This window comes from Canis lupus, chromosome 8 (genome assembly GCF_011100685.1).
Source record: "Canis lupus familiaris isolate Mischka breed German Shepherd chromosome 8, alternate assembly UU_Cfam_GSD_1.0, whole genome shotgun sequence".
NCBI classification, from domain to species: Eukaryota; Metazoa; Chordata; class Mammalia; order Carnivora; family Canidae; genus Canis; species Canis lupus.
This window is the reverse complement of record NC_049229.1, coordinates 70,741,222-70,758,616: the sequence shown is the minus strand read 5'-3', so window position 1 is coordinate 70,758,616 and position 17,395 is coordinate 70,741,222. Positions and strand designations below refer to the sequence as shown.

Below are 17,395 nucleotides of genomic sequence, written 5' to 3'. Positions count from 1 at the left end.
CTCTAAGCTCCTTGAGGGCAAGGACCTTGCCCGTCATAGTCTACTTTGCCTCTCCAGGACCTAAAATGGGCCTAGCACATAGTAAGCACTGGATACTTATTGAATGAATTCATGGAGATAACAAGTATGGATAAGTTACAGAAATGAGAACTAGTGTTGCTGTAGTTAGTGCAAAGGTTCTCAGGGCAAATCCACGAAATTTCCTAAACTTGATGAATGCTAAGTTTTAATGCTTCCAAATCAGAAAATTAGAAGCTCAGGCCAAGTTATCTTTCTGGTCTACTCTTATATATGTCATATATGTCATATAGTTAACAAGTTCATAATATTTTTATACTTGCTATTAGCTCCTTACATTTGCTTAGTGCTTTTGGCACAAGCTAGAACTTCCTATGTCTCCATCTGCCCTCTCCCACTAACTTACGTAGAAAAAAAGGTTTCCAAAAGCATTATTCTTGAAAACCATGGCAGGCTGTATTTAGCACATATAAGATCTGCTTTCTTCTTTAGAAACATAACTTCATTTAAAAACATAATCTTTCATCCATGCCATACATGGGTTTATTACAGGGTAAACTAACTTTTATTTTTATTTACCTTCCCATAAAATCTTAGATTTCCCCTAAATAAAACTAGTTGATGTATTTCCCAGTTTTCACTAGGAAATTCCAGAGACCCTGAATCTGTTTCTATTTTCTTCTATATCCAGACTTTTTGTGGAAGCCCTGACTTCTCTCACAGGAAGTGAGCATAATGGTTAGGCAAGTAGCTATGTGGCCTGGAGCACGAATCTTGCCATTTCTTTACCTGAAAAACACGGCAACTGTACCAAATTATTCTAGACCCAGCCAGCTTCAAAGATAAAAATGACAAGAACAACAACTTAGTTGATCTGTCTCTGGGATCACATGGCTAATGACTGACAGCCAAAGCTCAAAAGAGATCTTTGTGTTGCTGTGTTTATACAAGTAATATTGAAAACATTCATGTTATGAAAATTTCTAATAATTCCATAGTATTTAAAGAAAACAAAAAGAGATTTCTTCATACTCTGTCCCTTGGCTTACCCCATTCTCAGTCCCCACAGAGGGATATCGGAGATCTTTCCCTGTATCCTTTACATACAAAGCTATCTTCCTTTTCACACCTTGATACTCTAACTCCAAATTCTGTGTTCCTTCCAAAACAAAATTTTTATTTTGTACTTCTTTTATGATTTTTTTCATGATTATAGGTTTGTATTCTATATCAAATAGGAGCTTGAAAAGCACTTTTGATACTCAGGGCTATCAAGTATGGATTCTGGCCCCAGTAAAATACATTTTTTTTTTCTGATCCCTTAGTAAGAGAAAACCAGAATAAAAAATACACACATACACACGTGTGTGTGTGTGTATAGTATATATGAGTTTTGTTTTTTTTTTTCCTGGAGTCCCCTCTTCGTCTACTGATTCCAAGAATTTTTCTTTTTTTTCCCCAAGAATTTTTGTTTTATAAATATTTTATTTATTTATTCATGAGAGACACACAGAGAGAGGCAAAGGGAGAAGCAGGCTCCCCACAGGGAGCCTGATGCGAGACTTGATCCCAGGACCTTGGGATCACGCTCTGAGCCAAGGGCAGACACTCAACCGCTGAGCCACTCAGGCATCCCTGGTTCCAAGAATTTATACTAGATTCTCTCAACTCTGGTCATCCCTGCAAAGGGTGCCCCAGCATGTCATTTTCCTTCAAAGCTCATAGGGCTCATCATATAATAGGAGAAAGCTAAATTAGGTAAAATTATAAAATAGGCAGTTAGGTATAACTGTACCTAACTGGGGAACACTAAACTCTTGTTTCTTTAAGTTTTTCATTCTGGGGAACACTAAACTCTTGTTTCCTTAAGTTTTTTGGAGCTGGAGGCTGAAATTTTAAAAAGTTACATAGTTATTTTAAAAAGGACAATAAACATATGTTTTTATAAAAGACAACTGGGATGTAATGCAAGCTGAGCAAGGGGTCCAAATTCAAACTTGGCACCAGCTCCCTCCCCACACAGCCCTGGAGCGGAGTCTGCCCCAGGAGCAGGTTTCAGCCTATAGTGTCATGTGAGAGACCCCGTCCACCTTTCTGGCCTTAACTCACACTCCTCCACGTCCTGCTCTGCATTCCAGTTCCATCCAAATATGCTTTCTGGCGCGCGCACACACACACACACACACACAAACACTTCAACAATGAAACCTTAATGTCAAAGATGACCTAATAGTGAATTAAAACCTAAGGGACTAGGGCACCTGGGTGGCTCAGTTGGTTAAGCATCTAACCTCAGCTCAGATCATGATCTTGGGGACATGGGATCGAGCCCCGAGTCTGGCTCCACAACCAGCAGGGAGTCTACTCATGCCTCTCCCTCTCTCCCTGCTTGTGCTCTCTCTCACTTTCTCTCAAATAAATAAATAAAATCCTGAAAAAAACAAAAAACAAAAACAAAACTAAGGGGCTAGCAAAACTACTCTATAGTGTTTGAGGTCAGAAGAGTAGGTAGCTGGGGCAGAAGTACTGATTGGGAGCCAGCAAAACAGTCTACTGGACTGCTGAAAACGTTCTGATCCTGATCTAGGTGATTACACAGCTATATACATATAATAATTCATCCAATTGTATATTTGAGATTTATAAATTACACTTCAATTAAAAAGTGAGAAAACAAAGTAAAACAGAGAGAACCTGAAAGTCTGCTCTAATTTGGATTTGTTGACATGTATTTTACGACCCAGAATATGGTCTGTCTCAATGAATGTTCCATATTTACTTATTAAGAACACATCTAAAAAAAAAAAAAAAAAAAAAAAAAAAAAAAAAAAGAACACATCTGAGGGGCTCCTGAGTGGTTCAGTCAGTGAAGCATCTGATTTGGACTCAGGTCATGATCCTGGGGTCCTGGGATCGATCCCCATGTCAGGCTCCCTGCTCAGTGGGAAACCTGCTTCTGCTTCTCCCTCTGCCTCTGCCTTTGCTGCTGCTCCTCCCCCAGCTCATGCTCTTGCTCTCTCTCTAAAATAAATAAAATCTTAAAAAAAAAAAATAAAGAATGCATCCTTAGCTGCTACTGGGTGGAATGTTCTGTAAATGTCAATTAGACAGTATTGGTTGATGGCGCTGGTTAGCTCTTCTATATCCTTGCTGATTTTCTGTCAATTCTTTCTATTTAACTGAAAGACGAGTCTCCAACTAGAATTGTGGGTTTCTCTATTCCTCCTTTCAGTTATGACAGTTTTTGCTTTGTATATTGTGGAGCTCTTTGTATGTTGTTAAGGTGCACACACATTTAAGACACACATTTAAGTCTTCTTGGTGAACTGGCCCTTTTGTCATTATATAATGGCTCTCTCTCTCTCTCTTTTTTTTTAAGATTTTATTTATTCATTCATGAGAGACACACAGAGAGAGGCAGAGACATAGGCAGAGGGAGAAGCAGGCTCCCCGCCAGGAGCCTGATGCAGGACTCGATCCCAGGATCCCAGGATCATGACCTGAGCCAAAGGGAGAAGCTCAACCACCAAACATCCAAGTGCCCCCATAATGGCTTTGTCTCTGGTTATTTCTTTGATCAAAATACTTTGATGTTAACAGAGCCACTTCAACTTTCTTTTAATCAGCATTTACATGATATATCTTTTTCCGTCCTTTTAATATTTGCCTACCTAAAAAAAAAAAAAAATTTGCCTATCTATATCGTTAATTTTGAACTGGGTTTCTTATGGAAAACAGAGTTTGTTCATGATTTTTCCTCCATTCCAGTAATTTTTTTTAACTGATATAGTTTCCACTTAATATAATAATAACTGATATCTTTTAATTTGGTCTATCATTATCCATTTGTTCCTTTTGTTTTTACTTCTTCTGTTTCCTCTTCCTTGTTTTCCTGTGAGTTGTTAGAACATTTAAAAAAATTCCATTTCGGGACACCTGGGTGGCTCAGCAGTTGAGCACCTGCCTTCGGCTTGGGCGTGATCCTGGGATCCAGGATCAAGTCCCATATCGGGCTTCCTGTAGAAAGCCTGTTTCTCCCTCTGCTTGTGTCTCTGCCTCTCTCTGTGTGTCTCTCATGAATGAATAAATCTTTAAAAAAGTAAAAATAAAAATAAAAATTCCATTTTGATATATTTATAGTAATTCTTACTATACCATGTTGTACTAGGTTTTTTAGTGGTTACTCTAGGAATTACAATGTTATGTATTTAACTTTTCAAAATCTATTCAGACTCAACATTTTACCTCTTTAAGTAGAATGTAGAGGGATCCCTGGGTGGCGCAGCGGTTTGGCGCCTGCCTTTGGCCCAGGGCGCGATCCTGGAGACCCAGGATCGAATCCCACGTCAGGCTCCCGGTACATGGAGCCTGCTTCTCCCTCTGCCTGTGTCTCTGCCTCTCTCTCTCTCTCTCTCTCTGTGACTATCATAAATAAATAAAATTAAAAAAAAAATAAGTAGAATGTAGAAAACTTATCACTATATAGGTCCCTTACTCTCCTCCCTTATATTACAATGTTATGATTTTTGTTGTCAAACTATTTTAAAGAACGCAAGGAGAGAAATAGCCTATTCTATTTATCCAGATACTTATTATTACTCTTACTTTATTACTGATATTCCAAGTCTCCTTCTGGTATCATTTTGCTTTTATCTAAATAACTTCCTATACAATTATTTTGGAGCAGACCTGGCAACAAATCCTCTTAGATTTTCCTCAGCTGAGAACATTTTTTTTTTTTTTTTTTTTAGCTGAGAACATTTTTATGTCACCTTTTTTCCTGACAGATATTTTTACTAGGTAAAGAATTCTAAATTGAGAAGTCTTTTCTTTCAGGACTTTAAAAATGTTGTACCACTGTCTTCTAGCCTCCATGCTTTCTGAGGAGAAATCTGCACTCGTTCAAATCATTGTTCCCTACAAGTAATGTGTCAATTTTCTGTGGCTACTTTTAATATTTTCCTTTGTTTTTAACAATTGAATTATGATGTACCTAGGTAGGGCTTTCTTTGGTTTCTCCTGTTACAAGTTTGCTGACAGATTCATAAGTCTTCCTTATTAAGTGTTTGAAGTATTTGAGAAATTTCAGGTATATTAATTCACAACTATATTTTCAAAGATTAACTATGAAATGGTCTTAAATGTTTGGAGAATTTAATCAGTTAAATCCATGAGCTACTAATCAAACAAAATAGCAATAGTTTTTATATAAAAACATTAATATGAACTCTAGAGCCAATCTGCCCAAGTTCAGATAATGGTGCTTCCACTTACTGAATGCCTGACTTGGGTAAGTTACTTAACTCTTTATGCCTGAGTTGTCTCCTTGGTAAAATGAGGCTGATAATAATAATATCTGGCTCACAGAGTTTTTGCAAGGATGAAATGAGTAAATATATGTAAAGGTTCAGAATAATCTCTGGCATATAATAAGTGCTATATACATGCTAGCCACTTTTGTTATTTTAAATGGAGTATAAAGGCTTAAGAAAAAAACATTTTTTTTGAGAGAGCGAGAGAGTGTGCATGCACACGCGACAGTGGGAGGGAGGGGCAGAAAGAGGGTGAGAATTTTAAGCAGTCTCCACACCCAGCATGGAGCCCTACTTAGGGCTCAATCTCACGACCATGAGATCATGACCTGAACCGAAGTCAAGAGTCAGATGCTTAAGTGACTGAGCCCTCCTGGTACCGCAAGAAAAACTAACTTTTTAAATTAAAACTTTAATAATTTGACTATTTATCAAAATACAGATGTTTTGTAAGCATTTCATTTAAACAGAAAAGCCTTGTCTTTGTGTAAAAGCCTATTAACCACAGACAGAGTACAGCCCCATAAGGAAATTAGGGGGGGAGCCACAACTTGGGTTACCTTTAAGTCTCTCACAAAAGCTCACATACTCAATAAACCACAGATATTGATTAAATGGGTGAACTTGATGATAGTCCGTCAATAGATGGTGCCTACCAGCATCTATAATATATAGGCATGCCATACCTGAGGTTAATCAAAGAGAACAGAGGTTATTTGGGATCCCAACAACAGTATTCTACAGAAATGATCTTATTTAAGATGTACCTGTTCTAGTATCTAGCCAATATTGATGCTAATCTTTTTTTTTATAATTATTTCAGCGGAAAAACTAGAGATTATTTAACCGAGTCAGTCAGGTGCTTTGAGAAACAAAATACGTAGAAGAAAATACCTGCTTCCAAAGTTTTCTATTACATGTTAAACACCAAAATGTTTTCTTTTAAAATGATGCTACGGGCAGCCCTGGTGGCTCAGTGGTTTAGCGCTGCCTTCAGCCCAGGGTGTGATCTCGGAGACCCAGGATCGAGTCCCACGTCAGACTCCCTGCATGGAGCCTGCTTCTCCCTCTGCCTGTGTCTCTGTCTCTCTCTCTCTTTCTCTCTCTCTGTGTGTCTCTCTCATGAATAAATAAATAAAATCTTAAATAAATAAATAAATAAATAAATAAATAAATAAATAAAATGATGCTACATTTTTGGAGGCAGGGAAAAAAGTTTAAAAAAATACCTGTTTTTAGTTATATTCCACTTCAATTAAAGATGGTTTTAAAGTATGGTTTGGGTGAGACACGAAGGCCAAATCAGAAGTAAATTATGCCATCCTAGAATGCACGAGCACGTTAAATGTTAGCCATCACACCTACATGCTAAGGAGTAAAGAAAAGCAAGACTCACCTCAAAGTTGTACTTTTTCATCTGGTTGAAGTGTCTGCAGTACAGATAGAGCATGCCAATGCTGCTGCCCACTGCGATGTAGTCCCCATTGGTATCGAGAGCTGTGAGGTAGACCACAATAGAGCGGAAACCCTTCTGGACCTTTGTGGGAATGGCATTGAGGAGATAGTACAAGGGGCAGAATTCTCTGAACGTAATAGGCTCTGATACTGATGCCATGGCCAAGGCTTTCACAGATGATCTTCAGGCAGGAAAAGGAATGTTTACTTGGCATCTGGGGAAGCCTGGGGGCTAAAGAACAAGGCATTAGCGTTCTTTCAATGTCCCTATGCCAAAGACAAGTCACATTTAACAGTGAGATCAAGGAATTGCAGGTGGGTAAGAATGATAGCTGGAGCTTAACTGAATGGAGAAAGTACACTGGTGTCATTAAAATAACTTTTGAGCATTTTAATTCAACAGGCACCTCATTATGTACTGGCACCTGTGATTCGCATCATGCTAAATACTAAAGAGGAATGGAAAGAATATTAAAAACAGTTCTTTTTCTCAAGTAGTTTATGATTCAGCCAGGCAGGCAAAAAGAAACAGTGAAGATACATAAAACCACATGTGATTAGTGCTACTCTGTGGGTCTTGATGAGAAGAGGGAGAGAGCAATGTGGAAAAGGCTTCACTGGAAACATCCTGAACTATCAAGCCCACCAAGAAGGATGGAACATGGAAAAGAGATACAGGGAAGACACTGTACCAGGAGAATAAACCAATCCTGATGTAGAAATACATTCACTGTGTTGAGAGAGCAGAGAAACACATCCCCCAGCTGGATGCCTGCAGCCTCCGTGATGCCCAGTGCCTCAATTACATATCTGTCTCACAATGAGACCAATTCCTCTTGGCACTCTGATTTCAAAGCTTCCCTCAATAAAGATACTCAGTCCTGACATAGCACCTTGTAATTTATGAAGTGCTCAGTAACTTGTTTAATCTGTACCCTACCTGTAAGATCAGTGGTGTCATCCCCAACTTAGAGAAGAAGATACTGAGGGCCCAACAGTGACAAGACTTGCTCAAGGCCACACAGCCAAGACTTGAAACTAGGTCTTCTCCTTCCAAGTCCTGGGCCTTTCCAATCCCATAGCCACAGCTCTGACAGACCAAAGTGGCTACAGGTGGGTGCCCTGTTCCTTATTAGAGCCGGAGGGTTATTTTATTCCCTCAGTTCCATGGAGACTTTCAAGTCCCTCTAGTAAAAACTTTTGGGGATGCTGGATTTATTGGAACTGTGGGTTTTCTATTTCTATAGAGTTGACTGACCAACTTCCAAGCTCTCTTATAATGAAACTCACACGAAATTCATTCTCACCCAGGGGCCCTTGTATTGGCTGTTCCTTCCACCTGGAATGCTCTTTCTTCAGATGTCACTCAGATTTTGCTTCTTCTCAGTATGAAGGTCTCTGCTGAAATGTCCCCTTCTCTATAAGCTCCCACCTGCCCATGTCCTAAAGAGAGCTTACTGCTGCCCTAAAGAGAGTTTACTGCCCCACTGAACACTCTCTATTCTCCTCTCCCTACTTTTTCACACATCCTCTTTCTTTGCTGTTGACTGGCCATCTCTGCCTGACACCATCACTGGCCTGTAAGGCCTAGAGAAGCAGGACCCACATCTGCTTCACTCACCCGTGTAGCCCCCAGCACCTAGAAAAGGATCAGGCATATCAGAGGTACTCAGTAACTATTTATCGAATAGATGAATGAGTTATAAAAAAGAAAAATTTCCAAGAAAGGAATAAGTGACAAGAATGGAAGACCAAGAAAATATCTTTTCTCCAAGATGGCCCCAGTTCAATGCTGGAATAATTATCCCTTGGATTTGTATGGCATACTCAGTCTTTGAAGCGTTTTAAGACTCTGGTTTCGGGATCCCTGGGTGGCGCAGCGGTTTAGCGCCTGCCTTTGGCCCGGGGCGCGATCCTGGAGACCCGGGATCGAATCCCACGTCGGGCTCCCGGTGCATGGAGCCTGCTTCTCCCTCTGCCTGTGTCTCTGCCTCTCTCTCTCTCTCTGTGTGACTATCATAAATAAATAAAAATTAAAAAAAAAAAAAAAAGACTCTGGTTTCATTTGAAGCAAGCAGGGTAATTTATGAGAGCTCTCCTAAAGGTAATAATAAGGATCATATCTCGCTGTCATGGCTAAGAAAACTCACTAATACACCCCCTTGTAGCAGAGGCTAAAACTCTGGGAGGTTCAGAAATTTGCTCACGCTCCCACAGCTTTAAATGCCTAGTGCAACAGGCAACTGGATGGTGAATGCGGGTCCTGTGCATACGGCAGAACGGCTCATCAACTTACAACTTTTTAAGGGCAAGAACAATCTTTTGTGTATTAAAGTGCTCCGGAAAGGTGGGCAGGGCTCACATGACACAGAAATCAAATGAAAATGAAATGGCTTTCAGGCAAACTCAAGTGAGAACAGTTGCTGACACCGTGGGAAAGGAGATAAGTCATTTAAGGGCATGGGACACTAACACCAAAACAACAACAACAGCAGCAATAATGGTTATAGCTAGTGATGTTGCATCACAGAAACTATCCTTAGCACACTAACTCATGAAATCCTCACAAAAATTCCTAGGAGTTTGGGACCACTGTTATCTCCATCTTACAGATGAGGAAACTACTCCCATTTTCTTTCCATCTTTAAGTGTAAGGGCAGCATAGGAGCAGGAAAGCCTTTGTTTCCTCAATGGGTCTGTGCATGTGAACACGTTGACAAGCTGTAATCTACATAATGTTTATAAATTGAAATCTTATTTTCATTTTAAAAGTTATGTTTACTGTCAAAAAATTGGAATATGGGAATTCATGAAGAACTAAATAAATGCCACTCATAATCCCCTCGTACAGAGATACACTATATATAGATAGCCATAGCCATGTGTGCAGACACACTCTTTTTACTTCATAAATCACAAGCATTTGCCATGTCATTAGATAGTCCCCTAGAACATGATTAAAGACTCTATATAATAACTGCACAGAACCCGCTGTATATATAAAATTTTCCCAACCAAAAGATTTTTTAAAGATTTATCTATTATCTCTCTATCTGAGAGAGAGAGATAGCAAGAAAGAACATGAGCAGGGGATAAAGGGAGAAGCAGACTCTCCACTGAACAGGGAGCCCAATGTGGGGCTTGATTCCAGGACCCTGGGATCAAGACCTGAGCTGAAGGCAGATGCTTAACCAACTGAGCCACCCAGGCGTCCCCCAATCAAAATATTTTAATTTCTGCTTAGTGAACAAGATCTCCTAGGAAGCAACTGGGAGTACTAAGCACTTAACAAATGTCACCTTGAACTATTTCTCCCTTTAAAAGTCACTTTTCACAAGTAGCTTTGTCAAATTATGACATTTATATTTTAAAAATTAATTAACCTGATTTGATACTATTCACTGACAGTTCCATAATCTCCATACAAGAGGGGATTTGAGATTGCAGTCTGGTTAGAAGAGTGCCAGAGGATTTACCTTGAAACTCATTTGCAGGGCAGGCACACTATCCTAACTTGCAGTGGCTTAGGACATATTAATAGATAATATAGAGGGTCAGAGTCCCTGGAATCATCTCTTTGGTACAATCAATGATAATACTCTCAACTTAAAAAATGTGTAAGCATCCCTCCCTCACTAACCCTGTCCTAGCAGGGATTAAAACTCATCACAATTCTGTGGCAGATAATGGGCAGTTTAATCAAATTCTGAATTGATTTTTGAAGTGAAATCCTAGCATTCATCCCTGATTTCTCCTTCTCCCTCTCCCTCACCCCTACAACAACCATTCACCTCATTCCATCTGCTCTGTCACCTAACTTGCCTCACACTTGACCTCTTCTCACCATCTATGTGGTCATGCCCAAGATGAAGGCATCACACATCTCACCAGAACCTCTGCAACATTCTTCTAATGACTGTTCTCCTACTCCCATACCTGGCGTCTAGAGCCTGTGCTCATACACAGCAGTCAGATTGAACTCTGTGACTTCTGTGCTCCAAAAAAACACCAACAAGACATCAAAAGACAACTCTTGGAATTGGAAAAATATTTGTTAATCATATATCTGATAAACCATTTGTATCCAGAATATATAGAGAACTCTTAAATCTCAATAATAAAAAAATTCTTAAATGGGCAAAGGATCTGAATAGACATTTCTCCAAAAACATAAAAATAGCCAATAACCACAGTAAAGATGCTCACCATCATTAATCATCAGGGAAATGCAGAACAAGACCACAATAAGCTATCACTTTAAATATTAAGATGGCTATAACAAAAAGAGAGAGAGAGATCAACAAGAAGGTAAAGAAACTGAAATCCTCATACACTGCTGGTAGAAAATAAAATGATGATGCAGCTCCCATTAAAAAAGTCTAGCAGTTAAACATGGAATTACCACATGACCCAGCAACTCTACTCCTAGGTGTATATCCAAGAGAAATGAAAACATATGTCTACACAAAAATATTATGAAGGGAATACTACTATTACCTTCATAATAGTAAAAATCAAAAACACCAATTGTCCATGAAAACAAAATAGTATATCCATACAATGGAATATTATTCAGCAATAAAAAGGAATGAAGTCTGATACATGCTATAACATGATGAATCTTGAAAGCATGATACTAAGTGAAAGAAGACAGACATATAAAACCACATATTGATTTTATTTATATGAAATGCCCAGAATAAGCAAACCTATACAGACAGAAAGTAAATCAGTGACTACCTAGGGCTAGAAGCTGGGAGTGGGGGGTGGGGTTACTGCTAAATAGTATGGGGTTTCTTTTGAGTGATGACAAAATTCTAAAATCGTAGTGATGCTTACACATCTCTGTGATAATACTAACCATATATATGGTTTTTAGTATACCCATATCTAATATGTATATGAGATGTAAATGATATCTCAAACTATTATAAATAATAAGAAAAGGAAGAGTAAACAGTTGTCCAACCCCATTCATCCCCAAACTTCCATAAACTAGGAATAGAAGGGAATTTCTTCAAGCTGATAAGGAATATTTACAAAAACCATACTTAATGGTGAGAAACTCAAAGCTTCCCCACAAAGATCAGGTACAAGGGAAGGACCTCCCCACGTCACCACTCCTTTGCAACATCATACTGGAAGTTCTAGTTAATGCAGTAAGACAGGAAAAAGAAAAAGTATACAGATTAGGAAGGAAGAAATAAAACTGTCTTTGCAGATGACATGATCATCTATGTAGAAAGTCTGAAAAAATCAACAAAAAACTCCTGACACTAATAAGCAATTATAGCAAGGTTACAATACAAACTTAACATACAAAAGCCAACTACTTTCCCAAAACCAGCTATGAACAAGTGGAATTTGAAATTAAAAACATAATTCCATTTACATTAGCATTCCCCAGATTGAAATACTTACATATAAATCTAACAAAATATGTATAAGGTCAATATGAGGAAAATTACAAAACTCTCATGAACAAAATCAGAGAACTATACATAGAAAGATATCCCATGTTCATAGACAGGCAGATTCAATATTGTCCAGGTGTCAATTCTTCCCAATATGATCTACAGATTCGATGCAATCCCAGTCAAAATCCCAAGTAAATTATTTTGTGGATATCAACAGAACTATTTTAAAGTTTATATCAAGAGGCAAAGAACCAGAAAAGCCAACATATTGAAGGAGAAGAACAAAGTTACTGAAACCAACTGCCAACATAAAAGCTGCAGTAATCAAAACAGTGTGGTATAGGGAAAAACAAATAAATCAACAGAACAAAATAGCCCAGAAATAGACTTGCACAAATATAGTTAACTGATCCTTAACAAAGGAGAAAAGGCAATACAATGGAGCAAAGACAGTCTTTCCAACAAATAGTGCCCAAAAAACTGGACATCCACATGCAAAAAAATTGAATCTAGACACAGACCTTATACCCTTCATAAAAATTAATGCAAAATGGATTACAGATTTAAATGTAAAACACAAAACTATAAAACTCCTACAAGAAAACATAGGAGAGGGGCGCCTGGGTGGCTCAGTCAGTTAAGTGTCTACCCCAAGCTCAGGTCGTGATCCTGTAGTCCTGGGATTGAGCCCTATGTCAGGCAATAAACTAGACTTCATTAAAACAAAAAAGCTCTTGGGGATCCCTGGGTGGCTCAGTGGTTTAGTGCCTGCCATCGGCCCAGGACATGATCCTGGAGACCCAGGATCAAGTCCCGCATCAGGCTCCCTGCATGGAGCCTGCTTCTCGCTCTCCCTGTGTCTCTGCCTCTCTCTCTCTCTTTGTGTCTCTCACGAATAAATAAATAAAATCTTAAAAAAAAAAAAAAAACTAAACTAAAAAGCTCCACAAAAGACAGTCTCAAGGGAACGAGAAGACAATACACAAACTGGGAGAAAATATTTGCAAAAGACACACCAGGGGATCCCTGGGTGGCGGGGATCCCTGGGTGGCGCAGCGGTTTGGCGCCTGCCTTTGGCCCAGGGCGCGATCCTGGAGACCCGGGATCGAATCCCGCGTCGGGCTCCCGGTGCATGGAGCCTGCTTCTCTCTCTGCCTGTGTCTCTGCCTCTCTCTCTCTCTCTCTCTCTCTGTGTATGACTATCATAAATAAAAAATTAAAAAAAAAAAAAAAGACACACCAGACAAAGGACCATTACCCAAAATATACAAAAAACTCTTAAAACTCAACAAGAAACAATCAGAAGATATACAGATGGCAAATAAGCATATGAAAAGGTGTTCTATATCATATGTCATCAGAGAAATGCAAATTAAAATGAGATACACGCCTATTAAAATAGCCAAAATTCCGAACACAGACAACACCGAATGCCTATAAGGATGTGGTGCAATGAGGACTCTCATTCATTGCTGGTAGGAATGTGAAGTGGCACAGCCCCTTTGAAGACAATTTGGTGTTTTGTTTTGTTTTTTTTTACAAAATTAAACATAATCTGGGGCACTTAGCTGGCACAATCTGTAGAGCATGCAATTCTCAATCTTGGGGTTCTAAGTTCGAGTCCCATATTGGGCATAGTATCTACAAAAAAAAAAAAAAGAAAAGAAAAGAAAACCCTAAACTAAACATAATCTTATTGTATCACCCAGCAATTATATTCCTTGGTTTTTATCCAAAGGAGTTAAAAACTTATGTTCATACGCAAACCTTCACCCAGATATTTATAGCAGCTTTATTCATAAATGTCAAAATCTGTAAGCAACCAAGATGTCCTTTAGTAGGTGAATGTATAAATAAACTGCGGTACATCAGATGATGAAATTCTATTCAGCATTAAAAAGACACTGGCTATTAAGCCATGAAAAGAAAGGAGCCTTAAATGCATATTACTAAGTGGAAGAAGCCAATCTGAAAAGGCTACATCCTGTATTATTCCAACTATGTAACATTCTGCATGAGGCAAAACTAGGGAGACAGTAAGGAGATCAATGGCCGTCAGGGGCTGTGGGGGGAGGAGAAGGGATGAATAAGCTGAATAAATGAAAGCACAGATTTTTAAGGCAGTGAAAATACTGATGCTATAATGACAGACGCCTGTCATACATTTGTCCAAGCCCACAGAACATACACCACCGAAAGTAAGCCCTAAAAGTAAATGGTGGAGTCCAGCTGATCATGATGTGTCAGTGTAGAGTCATCAATTGTAACAAAAGTCCTCACACTGATACTGGGGGAGATATGCATGGGGGGGGGGGGGCAGTGGTATATGAGAAATCTTCACACCTTGTCTTCAACTTTGCTGTGGACCTAAAACCGCTCTGAAAAAATAGTCTTTTTTTTTTTTTTTTTTAAGAATTATTTGAAAGAGAAATGGGTGGGTCTCATTGCTACCCATCCTATTCAAAATTCTTCTGGGGTTCCCCAGTGCTCGGAGAAAAACCAAATGCTTTCCTGGCTGCCCCTCAAGTCCCTGTCCCTCCCCACCTGGCCAAGCTCTTTTTAAAAATTTTTTTTTTTTTTTTTTAATTCATGATAGTCATAGAGAGAGGAGACAGAGGCAGAGACACAGGCAGAGGGAGAAGCGGGCTCCATGCCAGGAGCCCGACGTGGGACTCGATCCCAGGACTCCGGAATCGTGCCCTGGGCCAAAGGCAGGCGCTAAACCGCTGAGCCACCCAGGGATCCCCACCTGGCCAAGCTCTTGCTGCACTGACCCACTCTTTCCCTCCTCAGGCCTCTATGCCCTCAACTCCAGTGAACTTTCATCTCACCCACAAACCTGGCTTCACAAGGGCCGGCTTTGCTGAGCAGATGGCTTGCAGGTCTTTGGCCCCTCCTCCCTGTCATGTCATTTTGTGTATGTCCTTCATATTCTTATCACAATCTTTAGTCACTTCATCTGCTAAGCAGTTTAATGACCATCGCTCATGAAAATATACGCAACAGATGCAAACCCTAGTACTTAACAATATCTTTGGCACAGAGTAGATACTCAATAAAGATTTGTTGAATGAATAACAAAATGTTAACTTCAGGTCTTACTGCAAAAGAATATTCTCAATCCAATCTTTAAAATCAATAAGGCGGGCAGCCCAGGTGGCTCAGCGGTTTAGCGCCACCTTCAGCCCAGGGCCTGATCCTGGAGACCAGGAATCGAGTCCCATGTCGGGCTCTCTACATAGAGCCTGCTTCCCCCTCTGCCTGTGTCTCTGCCTCTCTCTCTCTCACTCTCTCTAATGAATAAATAAATAATATCTTTAAAAAAAATTGTCTGGGGGTGCCTGGATGGGGTAATCAGGCATCTGACTCTTGATTTTGGCTTGGCTCCTGATCTCGGAGTGGTGAGATCCAGCCCCATGCTGGGCTCTGCACTCAGCACAGGGTCTACTTGAGACTCTCTCCTCTGCCCCTCCCCCTGTATGCATACTCTCTCTCTCTCAAATAAATAAATCTTTAAAAAAAAAAAAAGATCTGTACTTAGCTTGATGCCAGGCCACTCTTCCTCCCACACACTCTACACTGCAGCTGCAATGAGCTTCTCCCCACAGTCCCTGAACATACCATGGCCTATGCCTTTGCAAAGCCCCCCCCCCCCAACACACCCTGTAAGAAGTACTTCTCCCCTAGGAAACCTTCAGACTCCCTCTGACACTTAGTTTGTCTTTCTCTGCTGTCAGAGAACACTGAGCACCTCATTATCACACAGCAGTCCATCCTTTGTTTTCCAACTTCTCTAATGGACTCTTTGTGGACTTCACCCGGGTCCTTCTAGTCTACATTCCTTGTGGTGCTTCCAAAGACCAACACAGTATGGTCAATACTGTACTCGGCAACTATTTGTTAAACTCTCAAAACACCTTGCCAGGACTCCCCAGGTATGACAGCCCAAATATACATCCACTGTTATGCAAAAATTCACTGGTCTCTTAAGTCCAGGCCCAAATAACACATGCGTTTAAACTGAACACACACTTTGAACAACTGCTCACTTCTACCTCGGGTCCACAGAGCTGTTAACTACTCCCTCCTGATTCTACCAAGCTCCTTGTGCTTCACTGTATCTAGAAATCTCTCCATGCTTGTTTTCATTATGTGTACAACTGATACCTGATTTGTCCTTCATTTTTCCAAGTTCAATCAACTGATGCTGTTTCCTTCTTTTTTTCCCCCAAGGGCCAGGAACCATTTTGTCCAAACTATCCAGAGGCTAATATAAAATCCAAACTTGAAGTGTTACCTTCCTAGGAGAAAACTGGAAAACAAATCAGTAGAAGCCAGTCTTCTACTGAGAAAGAGAATGTGGGGCAGCGCGGGTGGCCCAGCGGTTTAGCGCCACCTGCAGCCCAGGGCGTGATCCTGGAGACCGGGGATCGAGTCCCACGTCGGGCTCTTTGTATGGTGCCTGCTTCTCCCTCTGCCTGTGTCTCTGCCTCTCTCTCTGTCTCAATAAATAAATAAAAATCTTAAAAAAAAAAAAAAAGAGAAAGACAATGTGGCTCCAAAATAACTTAAACCTCTGAAAACCACTTGCTAGTCACTCCTCCAGGAGGGCTATCCGTATCCCATCCTCTCCACCATAGTCTCAAGGCCAGTCCTGAAAACTCAGGGAGAGCATCCCCCCTATTTGTACAGGCTGGTTCTCTGGTTAGAAAGCTCCCTGAGGGCAGTGGGCAGCGACTGGGACCACAGCATCCCTAGAGCCTAGCACATGGCTGACATTCAAGGGACCCCGAATAATCCCTGGTGAATGAACGAACATGGGATGTAAGCTGACATTTCAAACAAAACAAAACAAAAAGCCCTACAAGGTCAGAAACCCTATCAAGGTGCACTTCACTGGGTGTGAGAAAACACAAAAAGCCCTGCAGCTTAGGAGACACTGGCGACTACACAGGATACAGTGGCTTTACTCCCAGATTCTGCTCATGCTGTGTTTGCAAGAAGTGCGCGGGGGTGGGTGGGGGTGGGGTCACCCCCAAGTGCAACGCATCACTCCAGCAGATAAAGCGTGCACCCAGGCTGGGACCCCACAGTCCCGCCAGCAGATGGAACAGAAGGAACAAACGTAACAGACTTAAGATTCCTGAGTGTCAGCGAGAGAGTGAGGAAGGATCCAGAGCAGGGAAGGGAAGT

The 17,395-nt window shown here is 40.4% G+C and overlaps 1 protein-coding gene across 3 annotated transcripts in view; it reads right to left on the bottom strand.

Annotated features, from left to right (window-relative positions):
• The window catches only part of TECPR2 (tectonin beta-propeller repeat containing 2), a 100,361-nt gene that overhangs the window by 82,216 nt on the left and 750 nt on the right, over window positions 1-17,395 (bottom strand). For all 3 annotated transcript variants that reach the window (XM_038545785.1, XM_038545787.1, XM_038545786.1), the window contains exon 2: window positions 6,727-7,017. In XM_038545785.1, the coding sequence (XP_038401713.1) occupies window positions 6,727-6,945 (219 nt within the window). In that variant the 5' untranslated portion in view covers window positions 6,946-7,017. The remainder of the gene's footprint in view (window positions 1-6,726; window positions 7,018-17,395) is intronic.